The sequence below is a fragment of the Equus asinus genome, chromosome 5 (assembly GCF_041296235.1).
Source record: "Equus asinus isolate D_3611 breed Donkey chromosome 5, EquAss-T2T_v2, whole genome shotgun sequence".
Classification (NCBI taxonomy): domain Eukaryota; kingdom Metazoa; phylum Chordata; class Mammalia; order Perissodactyla; family Equidae; genus Equus; species Equus asinus.
In genome coordinates, this window is record NC_091794.1 from 69967186 (window position 1) to 69993059 (window position 25874).

Sequence of the window (25874 nt, forward strand, 5' to 3'; positions counted from 1 at the left end):
AGGTGCACCAGCAGCTCCCCGCCCCAGCACTCACCATGCTCTGGTGCCGCCCTCAGCCTCAAGCTCTCTGTGCAGGATCCCCGTCCTAATCGCAGCCCACCTCCGCATGCCCCACACTGCCTCGGAGGAACCAGAGTCCACCTTGAGGAAGGTTTGTCAAAGAAATGATAAGCAGAGCAGAGAGAGAAAAAGGGAAAAAAACAGGAAGACACAAGGGCTGGCAGGAAGGTGGCAACAAGGCCCAGTGGAAACAGGCTGCACTGGAATCCTGGCCCCACCTCTATCTCCCTGGATAACTTTAAGCCATTTACTTAAGCCTCACTTTCCACATCTGTAAAATGGGAATAACAATGTCATAGAGAGGATCCAATGAGATTCTATGTACAAGGTGCTTAGAACAAGATTTGACCCATTAAAAGTGCTCGAAAAGTGTCAGCTCTTCATCTTGTTAAAAGCGAGGCATTGTTGAACAACACAGGAAATCATCCTTGCCAGAAGGGCCTGCACAGGTCCCTGGGGGTAATCGATGTCTGCCATGACGGGCCAGGCGGCCTTTGCAGAGCCCACGCCAAGCTTGAGGACGAAGACCCCCATTCAGGTGGACAGAGAGCTGCAGAGAAGCTCCCAGCAGCGGCAGGGGTCAGACTGGCCCCGTTTTAGCCTGTTCTGTGACCATCACTGGGGCACATGCAATCTGCCTCCCAGCAGGGCTCCAGATCCACCACAAATCAAGATGCTGAACAGGACGGAGTCTGTGGCGCTCCATGGAGCCCCCTCACAGATGTCCACACACAGTCTAACCAGATTCGACAAGCGCTGGGCCCCTGAAAGGCTGAAGATGGCGATCACTGGAAATCAGCTCGGGTTCACTGGGGACAAGGCATTCCAAGCACAAGGGACGCATCAGAGGGGCAGGAATAGACATATTTTGCATGTTTTGCATCTGCACAGACCCAGAACATTGTGAGCGCTCAGTGAACGGGTGTCTAATGGAACCTGGGAGGTGTCTCCAGCAGGGTATCACGTTTGTCTGCTCTGTTCAACGTTTAATCAAACGGCGTGAATGAAGACACGTGTGGTCACAGGAGGCCACCTGAAACACTGTAACACGTAAACATACAAGCAAGCAGATGAAAATCAACCAGATTCACAGGATCCGCCTGCATTCAAGTTTCTGTAGCTGTTGCCCTGCTTTAAGTTGTCTGTACGCTGGGGCGGCTCCAGCCTAACGCTTGTTTATGCAAAAACAGCCTCATGATTTCAGCTGTCCACAAGCTCAACAGTGACAACTCCTCTGTAACCCAACGGGCACCCTGCGGCCGCTCAGGGCTCCTGCTGTGAGAAGGGGTGGGCGTGTTTAGGGCGGGGACGATTCAGTGGCAGGGAGGAGAAAGCCTCCAGTTGGGGTATGGCAGGCAGTGTGAGGCCCAGCCCTGAGAGCGGGAACAGAGGGGACAGGGAGTGGCACGGGATGGACACCACACCAGGGGGTCAGTGAGGGGGTCAGTGTGCATGTGGCCTGGGTGACAGGCTTCCGGCAGCAAATCCGAGGGCTGCCTGGGTCCAAGGACAGGAAGCATCCTATTAAGGCGTGAAAACAAGACCAGACAGAGCAGACAAGGTTAGAATGAGGCCAGTTCTGGCTAGGGATCAACATCAATCTTTTTTAAAACTCCCATTCATTCCTTTAAGGTGCTGGGAAGCCAGAACTGAATCAGACACAGACTCTTGGGGCCGGCCTCCTAGCCAAGTGGTTAAGTTCATGCGCTCCACTTCGGTGGCCCAGGGTTTCACCGGTTCGAATCCTGGGCGCGGACATGGCACCGCTCATCAGGCCATGCTAAGGTGGCATCCCACATGCCACAACCAGATGAACCCGCAATTAGAATATACAACTATGTACGGGGCAGATTTGGGGAGAAGAAGAAAAAAAAAAGAAAAGATTGGCAACAGATGTTACCTCAGGTGCCAATCTTAAAAACAAGCAAACAAACAAAAAGACACAGACTGTTCTCTGACAATGAACAAAGGAACGAGCCCATTTCAGAGAGTGAAAGAGCTAGAGGAAGGAAGGAACAGCAGACTGAGAAAGAGAGAAGGTGGGGGTGGGGAGGAGCCGATTCAGGTTGGGCAATCAAGGAGGCTTCAAGGCCAAGATCTGAGTCAATGACAAGAAGGAGCAATTGTGCAAGACTTGGGGGTGCAGGGTTCCAGGCAGGGAACAGAGCCTGCAAAGATCCCAAGGAGGGACAGGGACAAGCTTGGCTGCCAGAGGGAAAGCAGGGCAGCCAGGTGGCCAGCGCAGCGTGAGGGAGGGAGCACGCCACGGTAGGAAATGCAGTCAGGGAACAGACAGGGTCCACGTCACCCAAGGCCCTAGAAAGTCCCAGTGGAGTTTGGATTTTTCTCCAGTGTGATGGGAAGAACTGGAGGCCATAAGTGGGGAGGCAGGTGACTTGCCCTACATTTTAAGATCACCACGCTGCCGGGTGGGGTGGGGTTCAGGGTGAGAAGAGGCAGGGAGACTCCTCCACGGGCCCCTGCAGGCCCAGGAGAGATGATGGAGCTTGGGCTGCACTAGTAACAATGTAGGCACAGATGATGGACCAGGGACCATCTGGGAGGTGCAGCCGGCGCGACTTGCTCACAAGTTCCATGTGTGAGAGAGAGAGAAAGTGAGGATGCAGGCTGGACCCAGGCTGTGGACAAACGGCTGGTGGATGGTGGTGTTGGTGATCCAGTTAGGGGAGACCAGGGGAGAAAGGAGTAGGGGCGGAATTAAGAATTTTTGAGATCCGGTATGGTGACGGATAAAAACTGGACTGTTGGTGGTGAACACAATGCAGTCTGTACAGAAACTGAAACATAGTGATGTACACCTGAAATTTACACAACGTTATGAGCCAATATGACCTCAATAAAATAATTTTTTTTTTTGAGGAAGATTAGCCCTGAACTAACATCTGCTGCCAATCCTCCTCTTTTTGCTGAGGAAGACTGGTCCTGAGCTAACATCCCTGCCCATCTTCCTCTAATTTATACGTGGGATGCCTACCACAGCATGGCTTTTGCCAAGCGGTGCCATGTCCGCACCCGGGATCCGAACTGGCAAACCCCGGGCCACCGAAGCAGAATGTGCGAACTTATCCACTGCGCCACTGGGCCAGCCCCTAAAATAATTTTTTTTAAAAAGAATTTTTGAGATCCTATTAAACTCTTAAAGAGAGATGTCAAGGAGGCAATTGAATGCTCAAGTTTACAGCTCACTGGAGAAGAGGCTGCACCAGGAGGAATTTTAAGATCCACAGAATGCTGCGACCTTGTGGTCAAAGAGGCTGCCGATTCTTTGCTCTTCTTCCCTATGACAGGCCAAGTCTAATCCCCTCTCCTTGAATCTGGGTCACCCGGAGTAACATTTCAACTGGTATCTTCTGAGACTAGGTCACGAGAAGCCTGGCAGCTCCTACCCAGGCCTCTTGGAACTCTCGCTGTGGTGGAAGCAGCTGCCAGGTGGGAAGTCTGACCAGGCGGAGACCATCGTATGGAAAAGGCTCGGCATGACAGCACCAGCTAGGCCCAACCTGCCAGCCATTCCCGCCAATGGCCCAGATACCAGTGAAGCCTTCTTGGATGCCCTAGTCCAGCCCATCCGCCAGCTGGGTACCACCAAGTAACTTCCATCGACACCACATAGAGCAGAAGAGTCACTTAGTCAAGCCCTGCCTAAGTTCCAGACCCACAAAATCTCAAGATATAATAAAATGGTTCTTGTTTGAAGCCACTAAGTTTGGGGGTAGGTTGTCACTCAGCCACAGTAACTAGAACAGACCTCATCCAAGGAGAGAGTGAAGACAGAACTATTGAGAGGTCGGGTGGGAAGGAGGAGCCTGCAAAGGAGCCCGAGAAGGAGCTGGGGCAGGTGAGGTGGACGGAGCACCAGGAGGGGGCGGATCTCCAGGAGGAGGGGCACCTGCTCCTCCAGGGGTGCTGAGCGGTCAAGGAAGATGGAGAGCGAAGCGAGGAGGAACGGGAGGAAGGAGTCCAGTTAGAGTGACGCAGGGAAAGGATGAGAGGTAAGACGTGGAAGCAGGACCACAGAAAACTCTCCCAGAGATTGTTGTGGGAAAGGGGAGCAAAGAAACGGGGAACAGGTGGAAGGGGACATGGGGACAGGGGACGGGTTTTGTTCACCTAGAGGCCGGGAGAGATTAGAGATCATCTGTGTGCTAATGGAACCAGTAGGAGAGGGGTCCCCCTGAGCCAGTGAGCTGCCTACAGGACAGCGGCCACCGAAGAACGGACCTCAAAGACGCTCAAAGAGCCCTTTCTAGAAACCTATGGCTCAACAACAACAAACACACACATAGATACAGAGACGAGATTGGTGGTTACCAGAGGGGAAAGCGGGAGGGAGGAGAGCGAAGGGGTTGACTAGACACATTTGTCCGGTGAGAGGTGGTAATCAGTCTTTGGGTGGTGAACATGATGTAGTCTATGCAGAAATCGAAATATAATGACGAACGCCTGAAATTTATATAATGTTATAAACCAATGTTACCACGATAAAAAAATAAACAAAAGTCACAAAAAAGAAATCTATGGCTGCCAAGTATTGTGCACCTGCTGTGTGCCAGGCCTAGTCCTTGGAGGTCCCTTGATTCTCAACTCCACTCTGAAGCAGGAGTCCTCATTTTGCAGTTGAGGAAAAAGAAACTCCAACAGGGAACATGGAAAGACCCACCCAAGGACACACGGCCAGTAAAAGGCAGAGGGGGGCTTGGACATAGGGTCTTCTGACTCTAGAGTCTGGCAGGGGTACTGCAGGGGGCGCCAGCCCTGGAGGGACATCAGCTCGCAAGCCCATAGGACTTCTGAGACAGAGCCTGGCACTTCGCTGACCCTCCGTCAGTTGCCTCCTGCTCCTGCCTTCCAGCTGACATGGAGAAAGAGCTGGAGAGGGGTGGTCTCTGACTGGTCCATGCCATCTGGGCTGCGGTGATCTCAGCACCCCAACCACCCCATCATCCCACGCGGCCCAGCCACAGGGCGGAGCAGGACCAGAAGGGCCTCCCAGCCTCCTGTCAGCCCAGCTGAGAACCGGTTTGCACAGTGAGACCCACCTTCTCCGAGCAGCAGCCCTACCTTTTTCTTCAAACCAAGGGAGGGTGGGACCGGGTAAACGGGAGTCACAGGAGGCCCACAGGATGGGGTGGGGGTGGAGGGCTGCCGGGAAGCCTTCGCCCTCCCCTCGCCTCTCCCCTTAAATGACAAAGTCATTTAACCCTTGGCCCCTTGCTCTCTCCCAGCACGACACTGCTCTCCAAGCCCGTAGGCACGCCATTCAATGTCGTCAAACTCGTCTTCTCTATCTAACCACCAGCATGGCGCTACCGTGCTCAAGTGACAGGGACCATCACTACCCCCACGTCCCCATGTTACAGATGAAGAAATTGAGGCTGGGAAAGGGTAGCCACTAGCCCAGAACCAGCCAGGGTCTTCTGACTGCAGACCTCCCGTCTGTCCCTCCCACAGCTCATTGGGGGCAGTAGCCCTGAGAAGGAGAGGAGCCGGGTCTCCCCACCCCCCTCGAAGGAATCAAATGGAAACTGACACCCACCTGGTTCGCTCAGCTCTGGCGTGTGCTGGAAACCTGAGGCTGCTTTAGGAAGGCCTAAGGGCCACCTTCCTGACCTCTGACCGGTTCAGACCTGTGAGCGGGGCCACACCTGGCCAGGCCACGCCCCCCCAGGGCAGATCACAGCCTGTTCCAGAGGTCACAAATAAGACCGATACACAGAGCGGAGGGGCCCAGAGTTCCACACAGCCACCCAGCAGCGAGCATCGAATCCCAAGTGATGAGTGACGGGTCACTCGAGGCCACAGCAGACGCACTGCAGCCAGCATGTCAACTTGCTGGGCTTCTGAACAACCAGACACAGGAAAGTAGGCATAGCGCTTCCTAGACTGTGAAGTGGTGTACACATGAGGGGATAGGAAACTCCTGGAGGACAGGGACCAGGTCCCACATCTCTCCAGAGTCCCAGGATCTCACACCGTTTTGTTCCAGTATACTGAGATATGACTGACAATAACTGCATATATGTAGGTTGCACAATGTCATGTTTTGGTCTACTTACACAGGGTGGAATGATTACCACGATCGAGCTAATTAATACATCGTCACCTTACAGGTACCCTGTGAGGGGGGTGAGAACACTTGAGATCTACTCTCTTAGCAAATTTCAGGTATGCAATTCATCACTAACTGTAGTCACCATGCTGTACACTAGGTCTCCAAAACTTATTCATCTTATAGCTGGAAGTTGGCACCCTCTGGCCAGCATCTCCCCTTTTTTCTCACCCTCCGGTGTAATTTTTTGAGCACCTACCATGCTCCAGGCCTTTGTCTACGTTACACAATGGTTTTGTGTCCATAACGTCATGAATCTGCACTAAAGCCCTGTGAGGACAATCATCCCTCTTGCACAGAAAGGGAGACCCAGCCCCGGACTATTAGGAGGAGCCACCTGAGGCACTCTGCTGCCCGTGCGGGAGCTGGGCCTTTGCTCTTCCCACAACCAAAGCTCTCTCTACCCACTGGGCTTCCTCTCCAAAAGAGATGCTTAATACTGAATGTCTACTGACATTAGTCAATTAACGACTGATTTGCTGAGGGCAAATTATTAGTGTTAAAGAAACCCCAGGCAGGCTGGGTGGAGCTCCAGCAGCCAGCTCCGCGGCCCGGGGGGGCGGGGGGGAGGGGGAGGGATGGGGGGGAAGCTCCGGAGTTCCGCCCGGGCAGCAGACAAAGTCTCTGCCTGCCATTAGCGGAGAGGCCCTTCCCAGCATCCACAACTCTGGGAGGCACCAGAGAGAATCCCAAATGGGGCGGCGGCCCGCCAGCTGCTGCCGCCAGACCCACTAACTGCGGCTATTGTGGCTTGGGGTTCAGGGCTAACGGAGATCTCCTGGGAGAGGACTGGGGCTGGGTGGAGCTCCAGCAACCGGCTCTGCGGCCTGAGGGGGCTACTCCAGAGTTCCACCCCGGCAGCAGGCAGAGTCTCTACCTGCCATTAGCGGAGAGGCCCCGCCCAGCATCCACAACACCGGGAGGGTCCCGGAGAGGAGAATCCCATGCAGGGCAGCAGCCGGCCAGCTGCCACTGAACTCAAGGTCTCCGGCTATCCCCCAGACAGGGCAAGGGGCTCCCTGAGATCCTGGGGGAGAGGACTGGGGCTGGGTGGAGTTCCAGTGACCCGGCTCCGTGGCCCAGGGGGAAACCCTACAGTCTCACAGCAGCCTCAGGGAAAGCCTCTGCACAGCACTAGTAGAGAGCACCCATCCGGCAGCCACAAGGCTGGAAGACCCTGGGACAAAAGTAGCATAGCTAGGTGAGCTAACCACAGACTGCAGAAGATGCCCATAGCTCTGATGTGACCCATAGTGGACAAGTGAGATTTTGTGGGTGCCGACAGTGATGGAGCTGCAAATATAAGTGATCCTGCCCCTGGCCGCTGGAAAAGCCCAAAACACCGCTGCAGACCCTAAGGAGGGAGCACGTCTAGGTGGTCTGCAACAGTAGGCACCAGCAGCCTGAGGTCCCCCTGTGACGGCCCCCACAGCTGAAGAGGGAACCCACAGGATCACTGTGACTACGAGTAGGGGGCCAGGCCCAGTTAGCAACAGCTGATAGGGTTCCTGGTAGGCGCAGTATAAACAGCTGTTCCCCCACCACACCAGCAGAAACAAGTGGAAGCAGTAACTAAACTCTATCTCTATGCGGAGGCACAAATCTACACCATCAAGCAACATGAAAAAATATATTAAATCTCCAGAACAGAAGGAAAATAACAAATACACAGAAAACAATCCCAAAGAAAATGAAATACATAACCTAAATGACGATGACTTCAAAACAGCCATCATTAAAAACCTCAATGAGTTAAAAGAGAATTCAGATAGACAACTCGACGAATTTAGGAGCTATGTCACAAAAGAGTTTGATACTATAAAGAAGAACCAAACAGAAATACTGGAAATGAAGAACACAATAGAGGAGATTAAGAAAAATCTAGATGCAATGAACAGTAGGGCTGATAATATGGAGGAAAGAATTAGCAATTTGGAAGATAGGAATATAGAAATGCTGCAGGCAGAGGAGGAGAGAGAAGTAAGACTAAAGAAATGAAGAAACTCTCCGAGAATTATCAGACGCAATTAGGAGATGCAACGTAAGGATTATAGGTATACCAGAGGGAGAAGAGAGGGAGAAGGCGGCAGAAAGCCTATTCAAAGAAATAATGGCTGAGAACTTCCCAAACCTGGTGAGAGAGATGGAACTTTATGTGACAGAAGCCAATAGACCTCCAAACTTTATCAATGCAAGAAGACCAACCCCACGGCATATAGTAGTGAAGCTAGCAAAAGTCAATGACAAGGAGAAAATACTAAGGGCAGCCAGGCAGAAGAAATTAACCTACAAAGGAATCCCCATCAGGCTATCAGCAGATTTTTCAGCAGAAACTTTACAGGCTAGAAGAGAGTGGAATGATATATTCAAAAATCTGAAGGACAAAAACCTACAGCCTAGAATTCTCTACCCAGTGAAAATATCCTTCAAATACGATGGAGAAATAAAAACTTTCCCAGATAAACAAAAACTAAGGGAGTTCATTGCCACAAAACCTCCTCTTCAGGAAATGCTCAGGAAAACCCTCATTCCTGAAAAATAAAAAAAAGGAAAGGGGCTACAAAACCAAGAGCAAAGGAGATAAGTAGAAGGACAACAACAGAGAGTAGCAGTTCTACATCAGAACAGATTAAACTATGGGACGAGAAACAAAGGAAATTGAAGAAAACCGGAAAACAAGACATAAAATGGCAGAGGTAGGCCCCCACATTTCAATAATCACTCTAAATGTAAAGGGATTGAACTCTCCAATCAAAAGACACAGAGTGGCAGGACGGATCAAAGAACAAGACCCAACAATATGCTGCCTCCAGGAAACACACCTCAAGCCCAAAGACAAACACAGACTCAGAGTGAAGGAATGGAGGACAATACTCCAAGCTAATAATGAACAAAAGAAAGCAGGTGTCGCTATACTAATATCAGACAAAGTAGATTTCAAAGCAAAACAGATAAAGAAAGATAAAGAGGGACAGTATATAATGATAAAAGGGACTCTCCACCAAGAAGACATAACACTTATAAATATATACGCACCCAACACAGGAGCACCAAAATTTGTAAAGCAACTCTTAACAGAACTAAAAAAAGACATCAACAACAATACAATAATAGCAGGGGACCTCAACACACCATTAACACCAATGGACAGAACATCCAGACAGAAAATCAACAAGGAAATTCTAGAATTAAATGAAAAATTAGACCAGATGGACTTAATAGATATATATAGAACACTTCATCCAAAAATAGCAGGTTACACATTCTTCTCAAGTGCACATGGAACATTCTCAAGGATAGACCATATTTTGGGAAACAAAGCAAGCATCAATAAATACAAGAGAGTTGAAATAATATCAAGCATCTTTTCTGATCATAATGCTATGAAACTAGAAATCAACTACAAGAATAAAGCAGAGAAAGGAGCAAAAATGTGGAGACTAAACAACACGCTTCTGAACAAACAACGGATTATTGAAGAAATTAAAAAAGAAATCAAATATTATCTGGAGACAAATGAAAATGAGAACACGACATACCAAATCATTTGGGACGCAGCAAAAGCAGTCCTAAGAGGGAAATTCATTGCAATGCAGGCTCACCTCACTAAACAAGAAAAAGCTCACATAAGCAACCTCAAATGACACCTAACAGAATTAGAAAAAGAAGAACAAACAAAGCCCAGAGTCAGTAGAAGGAGGGAAATAATAAAAATAAGAGCAGAAATAAACGATATTGAAACAAAAAAGACAGTAGAAAGGATCAATGAAACAAAGAGTTGGTTCTTCGAAAAAATTAACAAAATCAACAAACCCTTAGCCAGACTCACCAAGAAAAGAAGAAAGAAATCTCAAATAAATAAAATTAGGAATGAGAGAGGAGAAATCACAACAGATACCAATGAAATACAAGGGATCATAAGAGAATACTATGAAAAACTATATGCCAACAAATTGAACAACCTAGAAGAAATGGACAAATTCCTAGACTCCTACAACCTCCCCAAACTGAATCAGGAAGAAATGGAGAATCTGAATAGGCCAATCAAAAGTAAAGAAATAGAAACAGTAATCAAAAACCTCCCCAAAAATAAGAGTCCAGGACCAGACGGCTTCTCTGGAGAATTCTACCAAACATTCAAAGAAGATTTAATACCTATCCTGCTCAAACTATTCCAGAAAATTGAGGAAGATGGAGCACTCCCTAATACATTCTATGAAGCCACCATCACCCTGATCCCCAAACCTGACAAGGACAACACAAAGAAGGAGAACTACAGGCTGATATCACTGATGAAGATAGATGCAAAAGTCCTCAACAAAATTCTGGCAAACCGAATACAGCAATACATCAAAAAGATTATACACCATGATCAAGTGGGATTTATACCAGGGACACAGGGATGGTTCAACATCCGCAAGTCAATCAATGTGATTCACTACATTAACAAAATGAGAAACAAAAACCACATGATCATCTCAATAGATGCAGAGAAAGCATTCGACAAGATCCAACACCCATTTATGATAAAAACCCTCAATAAAATGGGTATAGAAGGAAAGTACTTCAACATAATAAAGGCCATATATGACAGACCGACAGCCAACATCATACTCAATGGACAAAAGCTGAAAGCCATCCCTCTGAGGACAGGAACAAGACAAGGGTGCCCACTTTCACCACTCCTATTCAACATAGTACTGGAGGTGTTGGCCAGAGCAATTCGGCAGGAAAAAGAAATAAAAGGAATCCAAATAGGTAATGAAGAAGTAAAACTCTCACTGTTTGCAGACGACATGATCTTATATATAGAAAACCCCAAAGAATCCATAGGAAAACTATTAGAAATAATCAACAACTACAGCAAAGTAGCAGGGTATAAAATCAACATACATAAATCAGTAGCATTTCTATACACTAACAACGAACTAACAGAAAAAGAACTCAAGAACTCAATCCCATTCACAATCGCAATGAAAAGAATAAAATACCTTGGGATAAATTTAACCAAGGAAGTGAAGGATTTATACAATGAAAACTACAAGACTTTCTTGAAAGAAATTGACGACAACATAAAGAGATGGAAAGACATTCCATGCACGTGAATTGGAAGAATAAACATAGTTAAAATGTCCATACTACCTAAAGCAATCTACAGATTCAATGCTATCCCAATCAGAATCCCAAGGACATTCTTTACATAAATTGAACAAAGAATCCTAAAATTCATATGGGGCAACAAAAGACCCCGAATTGCTAAAGCAATCCTGAGTAAGAAAAGCAAAGCCAGAGGCATCACAATCCCCAATTTCAAAACATACTACAAAGCTACAGTGATCAAAACAGCATGGTACTGGTACAAAAACAGGTCCACAGATCAATGGAACAGAATTGAAAGCCCAGAGATAAAACCACACATCTATGGACAGCTAATCTTTGACGAAGCAGCGGAGGGCCTACATTGGAGAAAAGAAAGTCTCTTTAACAAATGGTGCTGGGAAAACTGGACAGCCACATGCAAAAGATTGAAAATTGACCATTCTTTTTCACCACACACCAAAATAAACTCAAAATGGATCAAAGACCTAAAGATTAGGCCTGAAACAATAAGTCTTCTAGAAGAGAATGTAGGCAGTACACTCTTTGACATCAGTTTCAAAAGAATCTTTTCGGACACTATAACTCCTCAGTTGAGGGAAACAATAGAAAGAATAAACAAATGGGACTTCATCAGACTAAAGAGCTTCTTCAAGGCAAGGGAAAACAGGATTGAAACAAAAAAACAGCTCACTAATTGGGAAAAAATATTTACAAGCCACTTATCCGACAAAGGGTTAATCTCCATAATATACAAAGAACTCACACAGCTTAACAACAAAAAAACAAACAACCCCGATCAAAAAATGGGCAGAGGACATGAACAGACATTTCTCCAAAGAAGATATAAGTATGGCCAATAGACACATGAAAAGATGTTCATCATCGCTAATCATCAGGGAAATGCAAATCAAAACTACACTAAGATATCACCTTACACCCGTTAGATTGGCAAAAACATCCAAAACCAAGAGCGACAAATCTTGGAGAGGTTGTGGAGAAAGAGGAACCCTCATACACTGTTGGTGGGAATGCAAACTACTGCAGCCACTATGGAAAACAGTATGGAGATTTCTCAAAAAGTTAAAAATAGAAATACCTTATGACCCAGCCATCCCACTACTGGGTATCTATCCTAAGGACCTGAAATCAGAAATCCCAACAGTCCCTTGCACCCCTATGTTCATCGCAGCATTATTTACAATAGCCAAGACGTGGAACCAACCTAAATGCCCAGAAACTGATGATTGGATAAAGAAGATATGGTATATATACACAATGGAATACTACTCAGCCATAAAAAAGGACAAAATTGTTCCATTCGCATCGACATGGATGGACCTCGAGGGTATTCTGTTAAGCGAAATAAGCCAGACAGAGAAAGACGAACTCTATATGACTCCACTCATAGGTGGAAGTTAACATATAGACAAGGAGAACTGATTGGTGGTTACCAGGGAAAAGGGGGGGTGGGGGAGGGCACAAAGGGGGAAGTAGTGTACCCACAACATGACTAACAATAATGTACAACTGAAATCTCACAAGGTTGTACTCTATCATAATCTTAATAAAAAAAAAAAAGAAAGAAAGAAACCCCAGGTGGGACATACAATTACACGGACAAGGGGGCCAGGGAGGGGCTCCTGAAGGGGTCACTGTGGAATTCTCTCCTCATTCCTCATGGAACAGGCTCCTTCCCACATCTCACGCACGGTGCCTCCACCGGGACCAGCCTTCCTAACGGGAAAAGCTTTCAAGGTCCAGCTAACCCATCACCCCCTCCAGGGAGCCTGCCCTGGCCCCTAGGCTGGTGAGGGGCCACCTCTGGGCTTCCTCCTGTCACAGCCTGGCCAGACTGTGCTGCCATCATTGGTCTGTACCTCTTCTGTCTCCCCATCAGCCTGGGGGCACCTGAGGATGGGTCCCAAAGTGCCAGACTCTCTGATCCTTTCTGTCACTGCCCTGATGCCCCCTCCTACCCACAAGGAGGCTGCTCCTGGGGAAGGACAGGCGCACGCAGATCCACAGCCAGGGAGCTGGCAGAGGACTGGCCGGCAGCACCATCTGTCGCTGGAGCCACAGGACAGAGCACGCACGAGGCAGAGGTGTCAGTTGCCGGCTCAGCCAGGTCGGCCCAGGACAAGGAGAGCCGCAGCACCAGGGCCCCTGCCCAGCTGCGGCCTGGGGTCAGACAAGACTTTGGATTCTCTAACCAGCTCAAACGGACTCAACAGCGGAGCCTCGGTTTTCTCATCTGTAAAACCAGACGAACACCAGCCCCTTGCAGAGCTGTTGAGAAGTTTAAATATGCCTGATGCTTAGTAGGTATTCGACAAAAAGCTAGCTTTCGCCATCTCATCTGACCAACCCTGTCACTGACCACTGAGGAAACTGAGGGAAGCACTTAGATGGCATTTACTCTTATTATTATTGCTCTTCACAGCACCTAGCACAGAGTGTCATCGGGTATTTATCTGACCACCTTTTCACCATTTCTCCCCAGCAGCTGTCAGCTCCACACAATAGCCCAGGTTCCTCACCATGTACTCAGGCCCTGACACAAACCAATCGCGGCAGAGAGAACAAGTAAAGTCAGTACAACATCCCAAGGAAACGCCATTAATTCCGGGAGCAGATGGGATGGGCATCTGAAGGGGAAATGATGGCTAAGCAGGGTTTTGAAGGATGAAGACGAGTCCTCCAGACAGACTAAGAACACTAAGGGTGTCTGCCCATGGCTGAGATTGGGGTTCACACGTGGACCCTGAGCAGGCTGAAGCCTGGTGTCTAAGGCTCACCTCTTCCTCCAGGAAGCCCTCTGCGACCACTTCAGCCCCCTTCTGAGCTCCCATGGTCACTCATTCATCCAAAAGTCTTTGTGCTCCTTCTATATGACAGGTATGTCATTGTAAGTCTGCAAGTCTCCCCTCCTGGGCCACACAGCAGGGTCTCAAGGGAGCTGGGCCCTTGCCTTTCACTGTCAGGATCAACCTCAAGGTGGTATACAAACCCTTCACAAATGAGCCCTGGGATGTCAGTGCTGGCGGGGACCCCAGAGAACACCCGGCGGGGGGCGGAGCACGGGTCCGAGGCAACATGTGACTAACTGGGTGAAGATAAGATTCCAATCCAGGGGTGGCCAGCACTGGGCCCTAACTCTGCCAGCAGTCTGGGCCAGGCCCCAGTGGGGGTCTGGGGTGAGGGGGAGCCCTCCACTGTCCTGGGCTCGTGGGGGAGCAGTGGGCTCACCGCGGGGGGCAGGAGCAGTGCAGGGCTGTGGAGGCGAAAACACGTGCAGAGATGCCCACGGCCGTTCCTGATCGTCCACTGCCCTGTGGGCAGCACCACCGGGCGCAGGCCTCTCAGAAGACCTGGGACACACAGCCCATCACCATTTCCAAAGTAAATAAGAGTCCAGGCCCCACCGGGAGCTGACCCGGACCGGGCTAGAACTCAGGCTGAGCAGAGGCTCCCAGCCCCAGCCTCCCACCAGTGTGCCGGCAGGTCCTGCCAGCCCAGGAGTGCGGACTCAGTGCCCGGTACAGACGCCACCTTGGATGGGGAAGGAGAAGGGTCTGAGAGAGGCAAGGACGGAGGCAAGATGGGGACCTTTCCAGCACCACCGGACAGGCACTCAGCGCCCCTCCAGCACCCGCCCTCCCCGGCCTGGCACCACCGAGCACCTCACTCACTCCTTCATCCCTCGGCATGTACTGGGTACCCCGCGGTGGGCAAGAGACAGAACCGCCAACTCCAGAACACTCACTGTCTGCAGCACCGCAGGACACCGACCAGGCCCGAACCCTACCAAGCAGGGCTTGTGGGTTATCTGAGGCCCTCTCTGTCCCCGGTTTAACTTGATTTTTTTTGTCCCCAGTGAAGGCAGCTTGGTGTTTTTTTAGCTTGCTTGCTTTCCATCAAAAACCACTTCGGTAACAGCCCAGTAAATGGTCCCCACCCTCCTGTATCCCTGGGGACCTCAGGGAATTCAGGAGGAAACAAGGGAGGCAAGGAGATCTGCCATGCAGGCAGTGGCCCAAAGGTGGCAGTCAAGGCCAGGGTGGTCAAGGCATGAGGTCACCATGTCACCTTGGGGCCCAACTTCCAGGCCCCACACCCACCTCCACTCCCAGCCTCGGGTGAGGGGCCACAGCATGAGGAAGCAGAATGCTGCTGGGATCTGAGTCAGGCTGTGTGGGCTGGAATCCCACTGCGGGCTTTCACTGGGCTGAGCCTCAGGTCCCCTAAGGGCTCAAACTCAGGAGCCAGGCTGCCCAAGTTCAAATCCCAGCTCGGCCACTTCCAACCGTGTGATCCTGGGCAAGTCCTCAACCTCGCTGAGCCTCAGTTTCCTGATCTGGAATTTGGGGACGATAGCTGCACCTACCTCTCAGAGTTAAGACATACAAAGCTGCAGGCACGAGCCTAGCACCAGTCAGTCCTACATAAGGATTCGCTACTATTGTTATCGCTGTAAAATGATGCCAACGATGCATCCCTCCCCCTCCACCATCCCTCCCCCACCACCGTCTCCCTAATTACCGATGAGGACGGATGGGAAAAGAGTCACGAAGGGTTAAAGATGACAGGGCACAAGAGAAGACACAGCCCCACCTACAAGATGCTCTCCACCCTGCGCTCACACTCAGGGGCCGGGAGCAAGAGGCCCTCTGCTCAGACCCCACCTGGACCCATTCATTCACGAGGCATCCCCAGGGCTCTGGCCACACCCAACCCTGCGCTGGGCACACCAACAGCAGCCTCGGGGAACTCACTGGCTGGTGGGAGAGACGGATGTGCAAGTCCAGCACACCACCCAGTGTGAGAAGGGCTAACACAGAGGCTGGCTGTGCTTGAAAAATCAGGGAAGCTCTTCCAGAGGAGGCAGCATCTGAGCTGAGATCTGAGGGCTCAGGAGGAACTTTCCAGGGGGCGTGAGCACAGGGCGCGGCCGGCTGGGGGTCACTCTAGGAGGAAGCAGAATATGTACGACAGCACGGAGGAGAGGACAAAGGTGGTCACTGAGGCAGCGGCAGGCAGCTCAGCGTGGCTGCCACACTGAACACACAGTGGTGGGCAGGTGGAAGGGGGAGGGACAGGTGGGTGGCAGCAGACCACCAGGGTCCTGTTGTCTCAGCTGAGGAGCCGGAACGTTATCCTGAAGGCAGCCCTCTGAACAGCTGAGAGGGAGTCGCGTTTGCCCTTGAGTAGCACCCACGCCATGAAGGGGGGCCGGAGGGGGGTGAACGTGGGGCAGGGAAGCAGGGAGGAGAAGGTACCCTGGGCCTGGTGAGGGGCCAAGGTCAGAGCCGAGGGGCGGTCATGCAGACAGAGGGAGGGCACGGATAAAAGATTACTTTATTTCTCCTGGCCCCCTTTTAAAAAGTCTTTTCCCAAAAACATCCCCAGAGGACACCCACTCTACACAGAGCACAGCCTCTGCCAGTCTGTCCTGAGCCCTTCTCCGTTCACCAGATCAAAGGCCCCCTGCCTGGTCCCTCTGAGCCCTTGGGTCTGTCTCGTGCCTCAGCATCTAATCTCTGCTCCAAAGTCCCTGTTAAGAGGTTCCAGGGAAAAGCTCTCTGCAAGGTCACCTTGCGGGACACCTTCCCAGCAGCCCTCACTCGGTCCTGTACTTGCTCTTCCAAAGAGGTTATTGTCCCCAGGCAACCCCGGCTTCACCTCACCACACTCACTCACTCGCACGCACACCCCCAGCCCTGTAACTTCTCTCAGCTCCGTGGCCATCCAGCCCAGAACTGTGAGAGTTGAACTCCAAGAGTTAAACACCAGGAGCGGCGGAGTTCAGACGGCCGGCAGAAACACGCGCAGAACTCAGCAGGGACACACAGACATCCTAGAATAGAATTCCAGACGCAAAGAACTTGCCGCCGATGATTCCACTCAACACTGCCAGCCCTTGGGGGAGCCAACGGTCCCTGGGGCTTGTTTGGGGGTTGTCGCTTATAATAACCCAGCCCAAGGGTTCTTCGAATTCTCCTTCCAAAGAGAAGGGCAAAATGGCCCGTGGAAAATGAGAGAGAAGATGTAGAGCTTCTGACTTAAAATGGAAACTTCAATCCTCTTTCAGGATCCCCAGCCTCCAGCCCCCTCTGTTTGCCTCCAATCTGCCCCTAGCCCACCCTCCATACCCTTCGCAGGTGATTTCCGACATTCTGGATCATCGCTGCACTGCCGCTGCCGAGACTCCGCTAGCTGGCCACACCGATGGCGGTGCCCTCCGAGCCGCTGGTCACCTGAGCAACAGCCTGGCTCCAGCTCCAAATGAAGCCTGCTCTCCTGCTCCTCCCCCGAGCTCCCGCCCCTCCGGAGCCCAGCTGTTACCACCAAATCTGGCCTCTGCTCAAACTGCCCTCTGCCCCCCTTCTCCTGGAGCCCCCGCACGGCATGCTCCTGTGCCCGCCTGGTGGAGAGGGAGGTGAAAGGCTGCCAGCTGGGCCATGGCCACGTCAGGGGGCTTGGTGCCTGCCCACTGGGCACCTAGCCGGGCATTCACTTTGTTTCCAGTCAAAGCAAACTTAGTTACCCCCACTTCCAGCCCCTGACATCCTCCCCAGGGGGCATGTTGGCTCTGAGGACACTCCCAGAGGCTAGGAGTCTCCAATTCCCTGGCCCCGGCTAGTCAGACTGGCAAACAGGGCACCAGGTTTCCATCCGTCCACAAGGGGTCAGGCCACAAGGTGGCGGGGGGCCAGGGAGCTGCCGGCAGCCTCCCAGAGAAATACCAGACAGACCTGCTAGGACTCTTCACTCTTGGGAGCGGTGCCTGCCGGCCCCACCGCACCAGGCCGCCTGCATCCAGCAGCTGCTGGCCAGGACAGGGCACACTCCTACACTTAAATAGGAGGCATGACTCTTCTAAAAGGGGCACCTGCCAAATCCCACCCCATTGGCTCCACAGGGTTCAGCCCCCTGGGCACCCACCCCAGCCCCTCTGTACCCACCACTGACTGAGACCACCAGGATTTTCCCTTCCCCCTCTCACTTCTGCAAGAGGCTGAGTGCGGAGGCCTTGACTCGCATGCTGGACTTCCCATGACAGGCTGACAAAATAAAGTGCTTGGTGGCCAAGGAAAGAAGGCCAGGGGAGGTCCAGGCAGGGGAGCTGGGACGGAAAGTGGATGGGAATAACAACGAGCACCTCACAATACCCAAGCACCTACTGTGTGCCAGGCCTCCTGCTGGTCCTTATTCTAACCCCATGGGAAGGGCCCTGGGGGAGGGCAGGTGATGTGCCCCAGGTGGCACAGCTGTCGATTGCAGAGCTGGGCTAGAACAGAGGTCAGCCCGACTCTGAGGCCTCTGCCCCTCACTGCCTCTAGTTCACTACCTAATAATGTCTTCTCTTGGGCTTAAGACACCTGGGTTCTGGTTCTTTCATTAAAGGTCACTGTGTGACTTTGGGCAAGTTTCACCCTCTCCCTGGGCTGCCCCACTCTACGAGTCAAGGACTCTAATGTCCAGCCCTGTGAGCTCAGGCCGTCCCCTCAAAGAGCTTATGGCTGTCAGCAGTTCAGTGTCTACAAACGAGAAATTAAAGTCACACCTTAAAGAATGCCAGATGACCTAAGGATGGTACTGAGTGTTGGAGCAATCTGGGAGGCTTCCTGGAAGAGGCAGTGCGAGAGCTGGCCTGAAGATGGAATGAGTTTGGATAGGCTGAGAAGAGGGATGAGGTGGAAGGCCTAACAGGAACAGAACAGGACGGAGTTATAGAAGTGAGGACCCCCATCTTGCAGATAAAAGCTGGGAACCTGTCGAGGAGGGCCTCGAATGCCAAGCAACACGGTTTAGGCATCAAGAAGCCTCTGAGGGGTCGGCCCAGTGGCACAGAGGTTAAGTGCGCACGTTCCGCTTTGGCAGCCTGGGGTTCGCCAGTTCAGATCCCAGGTGTGGACATGGCACCACTTGGCACGCCATGCTATGGCAGGCGTCCCACATATAAAGTGGAGGAAGATGGGCACACATGTTAGCTCAGGGCCAGTCTTCCTCAGCAAAAAGAAGAGGATTGGCAGCAGATGTTAGCTCAGGGCTAATCTTCCTCAAAAAAAAAAAAAAGAAGCCTCTATGAACGAAGAGTGTGCTCGACACGATAAAAGCCACGCAAAGCGAACAGGACAGTTGTCATGAGGAAACCAGCCCAGAGAGGGGACAGCTTGTCTCTCTGGGTCCCTAATCTCACTGGATCCAGACAGGTGGCCAGGACAATTTCAGGGTCTTCACCATGCAGATGAGGGAATGGAAACCCAGAGACCTTCTGGTCCCCACCCCTACCCTCGCTCCAGAGGTCCATAATGTCTCAGACTCACTGGATTCAGTCTAGTCCCATTTGACAGATGGATACACTGAGGCCCAAGAATGAGAGGGGGGCCACCCAAAGTCACACAGTGAGGAAGTTGTCTAGAACCTCCACTCCTAACCTCCAACCTGGAACCCCGCCCACCCCACCCCACCACAAGGCATAAAAACACAAGAGCCTTCAGTTAGACTTAAGAGAGGATTTCCAGCAAGGCTGAATCAACATTACCATGAGGAACAAGCAACACAGGGCTAGATCTTTCTGCAGAGGCTCCCCCAGCCCACAAAGTTCTCTCTCCTCTGCTATCTACGACAGAACTGACTGTGCATCTCTTCAGCAGTTCTGTTTGGTCTGTCACTCCAAGGAGTATTTCCACGGATGTCTGCCTTCCCTTTCCAACTCACCTGGGAGCCCCCGAGGGCTGAGACCACATCTTACTCATCTCTGTGGCCCCTCCCCAACAGCCCTGAGACCACGGCCCTAATGCAGGAAACATGACACACGCCTGGGTGAATCACAGTCCTCGAAAGACGATCAAGACGAGGTCTTAAGTGATAGCCAGGTCAGTGGTTCTCAAACTTCAGCCTGCATCAGAATCACCCAGAGGGCTTGTTAAAATACAGATTGCTAGAGCGCAGCTATAGCAGAGCCCAAGAATTTGCATTTCTAACAAGATCCCAAGCGATGCTGATGCTGCTGGTCGAGGGATCACATTCTGGGACCGGTGAGTTGGGTCAGCCTTCCATTTTACAGCTGGGAAGAATGAGGCCCAGAGATTCTAAAGGTACCTCTTGACAGGCTATCACCGTCATCATTATCATCACTGTCATTCTCATTACAGCCCTGTCACTACAGCTCTTCTCACGTGCCCAGCACTGTACGTGCATTATCACCTTGGGCCTCACCCTAAGAGAAAGGTGCTATGATTTTTATTCCCCTCCTGAAGGAAAAGCAGAAGCAAAGAGTCAATTGTCCAAAATCACACAGTCGCTAAGAGTTAGCACCAGGATTTGAACCCTAATCTAAATCCAGAGCCCACAAGTGTAACCCTACTCAGCATAACCTGCTCAGAGGTTACAAAAACCAAGGAATTTTTGAGAGATTCTTGAATCCAGTAGGTGTGGGGTGAGCTCGTGATGCCCTCAGCCCGAAGGCCTGGTCCTCAAGTGGGCCTCTGGGGAGCCCTGTGTCTGCAGAAAGCCTGCCCCTCGAACACTGTGAACCGGGAGTATTTTCTCCTGCGAACATTTCTTTTCCTACATTACATCCTTCATCTGTCCCCGCGGATGGAGCCTTCCTGGCTGGAGGACAAACATCTGTGTTAATTCTGCAGGTCCATATGCCACCTCTACCTCTCCACTCAGTGATAAACACAATTAAGTGATCTCCGTTTACACACCACAGTGACACTGGGTTGTCACTGTCAGGTATGGGTCTGTCTCCCCCATCAGACGGGGACCTCATCTAAGCCATCTGATCCTCAGCACAGGGTCTGCCCGGAGCAAGGGCTTAGTGACCAAATGAAGCAGGAAGAAGTGCACGGCTAGGAGCAAATGAGGGAATGAATGAGTGAATAGATAACTAAGTTCCCAGGAATTCCCTCTGCCAGGTCCTTTAGCCTTCCCAGATAGGACCACAGACTCTCCGGGTAGGAGGGGACCTCGGACATCATCCACTCCAACTCCCACTTTCAACACTGTCCTAGCTGAACCCCTCCATGGCCAGAACCTACAGCTCTCCTCCCCACATACACACCTACTATCCCAGGCTCCACTTACATACCTCCAAGATTGAAGAGCTCACTCCATCTCAGAGCCTATACAATTAAAGAGCTCTAAGAGCCACAAGGGTCTTGATGGTGGCTCTGGATCACCCAGAACAATGCTGCTTCCCTGGCCTGTGACAGCTGGCCAGAGCTTCCCACTGTTCCCTCACACACCTGGGGCTTCCTTGTTCCTGCTGTTCCCTCCACCCTGATGCCCTCTAACAACTCTCTATCCAAACGCTACCCTCTACCCCCACATCAAGGCCGGGTTCAAACGGCACCACCTCCAGGAAGCCTTCTGGGTCCCTCCAAAATGGAAATTACATCCTCTTCCTCTGTATCCTCTGTCCCCCACACACAAACACACACAAATACACACAGACTATCTCTCTCACACACTGCTTCTTCTCTTAAATTGGGCTGATTTGTGCTAATTTCTCCTTCTTGACCTTGAACAAGCCCGCAGCAGGAATGGAGCCTCCTGCCCTCCCCTCACCAAACACCTGAGGCCTTGCACAGAGTAGCTGCTCAGTGAGTGTCCAGAGACGGCGGAACGAGCAATTGAGCAGGAAAGAACAAGGATGGTGTGAGCGAATGGAGGTGCATACACGTGCAAAGGAATGATCAGAGGGACAAATGAACGCAAGAGGGTCGCTGTCCTCTCCTGCCCTCCAAGCTGAACTTTCAGTCCTTCTAGGGGCCCCTTGGGCTTGGCATGGCAGAAGAAAGGAAATTGTGGGATAAATGGTGAGCGGGACAGAAGGGAGGAATGAAGGAAGCGGGTAGTGATACCAGCAAGAGCGGAAGTAGAGGTGACCTCAACGCTGCTTCAAGGCCAGGCCCCCCCTCAGATCCACAGCCCTTTATGGAGAACTGGGGGAGGAGAGTAGTGAGGAGCCTGTTCAGTGGTCCAGGGGAGAGAAGACACAGCTTGGAGGGGATGGAGAGGAGGGAATGCCAACGAGTCATGGAGGCCAGATTCAGGATGCACGAACAGAGCTGTCCAGCCAGCCAGGAACTCCACCCTGCCTAGCAGACCAAACCCACCCACCCTCCCCATCTCTCACCACCTCCTCTAGGGTGTGTGGGCCAGAACACCCTCCTTGGCCCAAATGCTGGGGGGTCTAGACCCAGCCTGACTTCCTGGATTGGGCCCTTGCCACAGAGTTGCTCACAACACACGCTAGCGCTCCCCTGCCCCACCCCATAGCCAAGTGAGTCACCGCTGGCTGCACCCTCTGGACTGTCTTGTGCCCCTAGGCTCTCCCCAGGGCCAGCCTCCCCCATCCTAGTGACAGACCCGCCCATCCCAGTTCAAATCCCAAAATGTTTCATGCCCCAGCCTGCCCCAGCCAGAGTGCACCAGGCACCACCTGGCTTGTCTGGAGCCCGGTCCCGGGTAGAGGGAGGTCTGCCTAGGGAGGGTGTTGGGGCCGGGGAGGAGCCAGCTGCAGGGGTATCCCAGGGAACGCGGCCCTTCCCAGGCAGGGAGATGGGGGAGGGGCTGAGGGCTCTTACCCAAGTGGTGGGACAATCTAGACCCAACAGCTTACAGGGTCAGGCCAGGGAGCCTGCTGGGGACGTCGGAGAAGCTGATCCGCAGGGAGAAGCTCAAAAAACGGGCATCTGAGGTCCCAGAGCGGAGCCTGGAGGGAGGCACAGGGAGAGGCGGGGGAGAGGCGGGGCAGAGGCACAGAGGCAGCGGCCGGGTTTCTGGACGAGTCTGTCCCCCCACCCCCTCCACCCCCCCCCCCCCCCCCCCCCCCCGCGCTCCCCTCTCCAGCACGGATGGGTTGCGGAGCCTGCGGATCACAAAGGGCCAGGGCACCCGGGACGGGGCCAGACGCCCTGCCCCGCGAGGCAGCGCCAATCCTGGGCGCCGGGCAGAGGCGGAAATGCCGGTGACCGGACCGGCAGGATCCACGTGGAGCGGGGCATGCGCTTCCCTGTGATTGCTGAACCAGCCGCTCACAGACTCGAAAAGTAACGCTTGCTATTCGTTCACACCTTTCTTGACCACCTACTGTGTGCTAAACACTGAGCTGGGCCCTGGGAGGAGGTTCTGAGCAGGACACACTGTTCTTGCCTTTATGGGTATTGATAGAAAAAAATAAAAATGGACAGTTGAGAAAAGAACAAAGAAAATGAATACGACTCACAATCCCTTCACTTGGAGAGAATCACTGTTAATATTCTGGGCTATAAGCTTCCAGCTAGACCAGAGCTGGAAGATGTAACCTGAAAGGGAGCGATGGAGACCCCTTCCTGCCCCACTGTGAGTAAATACACGTTACCTTATGTAACATGATAGGTTATGAAATATATGCTAGATGAGAGGATGATAAGCATGAAGGAGCCATCCGGAAAAATCTCCATCAGTGCTCATGTTTGGGATACAAGCTCATCTGGCAAACTCAAAAGGGACCTGACAAAGGATGATGGTGTTCCCTGAAAGAGTGTGCAAGGCAGGTGGACTATGGCAGTAGGGGTGCATTCCACACCAGGATGGGGAGGCTGGGGGATTGGTCCTCCAGACATCTCAGGAGGCTGGTACTTGAACTCACCCTGCCCCAGCCCCTCTGGAAAGGAAAAGACAGTCTGTACACAGAGACCCTGCTGAGTTCCCCACACCTTAGGGCCCAAGCAACCTCCTGTGGGGTCCTCTGGCTGGACAATAAGCTGAGGCACTTCCCCTTGTCCCCTTGCTTCAGCCATGCTCTTGGAGCACCCTAAGGGTGGGAGGTCAGGGCAGGAATGATGGGCGCCCCCTGCATGGGGCCTTGGCACAGCCTGGGCAGTAAAGGGGCCTGCCTCTGGCTCAGCCAGCTGCACGGAAGCAGGAACCTCAGCTCGGCAGGGCCCCAGCTGTCAGCAACGTAAATGACGTCCGAATGCAGGTGGGGCACACGCAGGGACACCCAGAGACATACGGGACAGGTGGGCTTTGCAGGGAAGGGAATTCCCACGCAGACACGGTGGCTCTGGGCTGCCATAAACTATGGTCTAATTTTAATGTGACACTATTTGTAATCACACAGTGAATCCTGGAGATACTCAGCTTACCTGAAAAAAGTGACCATATGGATTTACTCTTTTGCAATCTGGTTTTTCTCTCAACAATTATCATAAATTCCTTTTCATAATTTTCATTGCTACATGGTATTTCTCCTTATAGATCCACTCGAATTTATTTACCTGATCTCTTTCTTTTTGTTTATAGCTTTTTTGAGATATCACTACATACAATAAGTTGCACATATTTCAAGTATACAATTTGATGATTTTTGACATATATGTGTGTATGTATATTTTTGACATATGTGTGTGTGTGTCCATGAAAACACCACCACACAATCAAGGTAATGAACATATTCATCACCCCCAAAGTTTCCTATGACTCTTCGTAATCTCTCCTTTCTGCCCCACACTGCCCCCTCCCTCCAACCCTAGTAAACAATAATCTGCCTTTTGTCACTCGACTAGTTAGCATTTTCTAGGATTTTATATAAATAGAATCATACAGTATGTATTCTTTTTTGTCTAGCTTCATTCACTCAGCGTAATTACTTTGCAATTCATATACATCGTTGCACATAGCAATAATCGTTCCTTTTTATAGACTTATTTATTATTATTATATTGTTTTACTTCTTATTATTTTATTTAATATTATTTTATTTATTTATATAGAACGCCATCATAAGGATATACCACAATTCGGTTATTCATTCACTTATTGGCGGGCTTTGGGTTGTTTCTAGTTACTGGCTATTATACAAATAAAGCTGATATGAACATTCATGTGCAAATCTATGTGTGGACATATCCTTTCATTTCTCTTAGATATACCTACGAGTGGAACCTTCGGTCATATGATAGATGTACGTTTAACATTTTTTAAACTCTCAAAATTTTTACAACATGGCGGTATCATTTCACACTCCCAGCAGCAGCGTGTGGGGATCCCAGTTCCTCCACATCCTCACCAGCACTTGGTCCGGTCGGTCAGTGTATTCTTGGTCCTTTTAGTGGACTCCTAATGGCATATGAGTGGGTTTGATTTATATTTTCGTGTTCATTAATGTTGTTAAGCATCTTTTTGTTTACTTATTTGCTATGATCTGTGCATCTTCTTTGATAAAATGTCCTCAAATCTCTCCCCATTTTTCAAATCGGATTGTCTTCTTATATTTGAGTCATAAGAGTTCTTTATATAGCTAAAAGAATTGAAAACAGGCTCTCTGAGAGATATTTGTACACCCGTGTTCACAGCAGCATACATTACAATAGGCAAAAGGTGGAAGCAACCCAATGTCCACCAACTGATGAATGGATAAGCAAAATGTGGTCTGTATTCCATACAGTGGAATATTATTCAGCCTTAAAAAGGAAGGAAAATCTGATACATGCTACAACATGGATGAACCTTGAAGACATTATGCTAAATGAAATAAGTCTATCGCAGAAGGACAAATACTGTGTGATTCCATGATAGGAGTACC

The 25874-nt window shown here is 50.9% G+C and overlaps 1 protein-coding gene across 4 annotated transcripts in view; it reads right to left on the bottom strand.

The window, feature by feature from the left end:
• Positions 1–23028, bottom strand: part of ACOT11 (acyl-CoA thioesterase 11) — a 52496-nt gene extending 29468 nt beyond the window's left edge. Inside the window, exons 1-2 of one of the 4 annotated variants that reach the window (XM_070509839.1) lie at positions 17440–17644; positions 16063–16254 (exon numbers count right to left, since the gene is read on the bottom strand). In XM_070509839.1, the coding sequence (XP_070365940.1) occupies positions 16063–16254; positions 17440–17472 (225 nt within the window). In that variant the 5' untranslated portion in view covers positions 17473–17644. Of the gene's footprint in view, positions 1–5617; positions 5714–16062; positions 16255–17439; positions 17645–22890 lie in introns of those variants that run through there. The other 3 variants (XM_044770863.2, XM_014844364.3, XM_070509842.1) reach the window with 3 other exon arrangements.
• Between the last annotated feature and the right edge of the window lie 2846 nt (positions 23029–25874).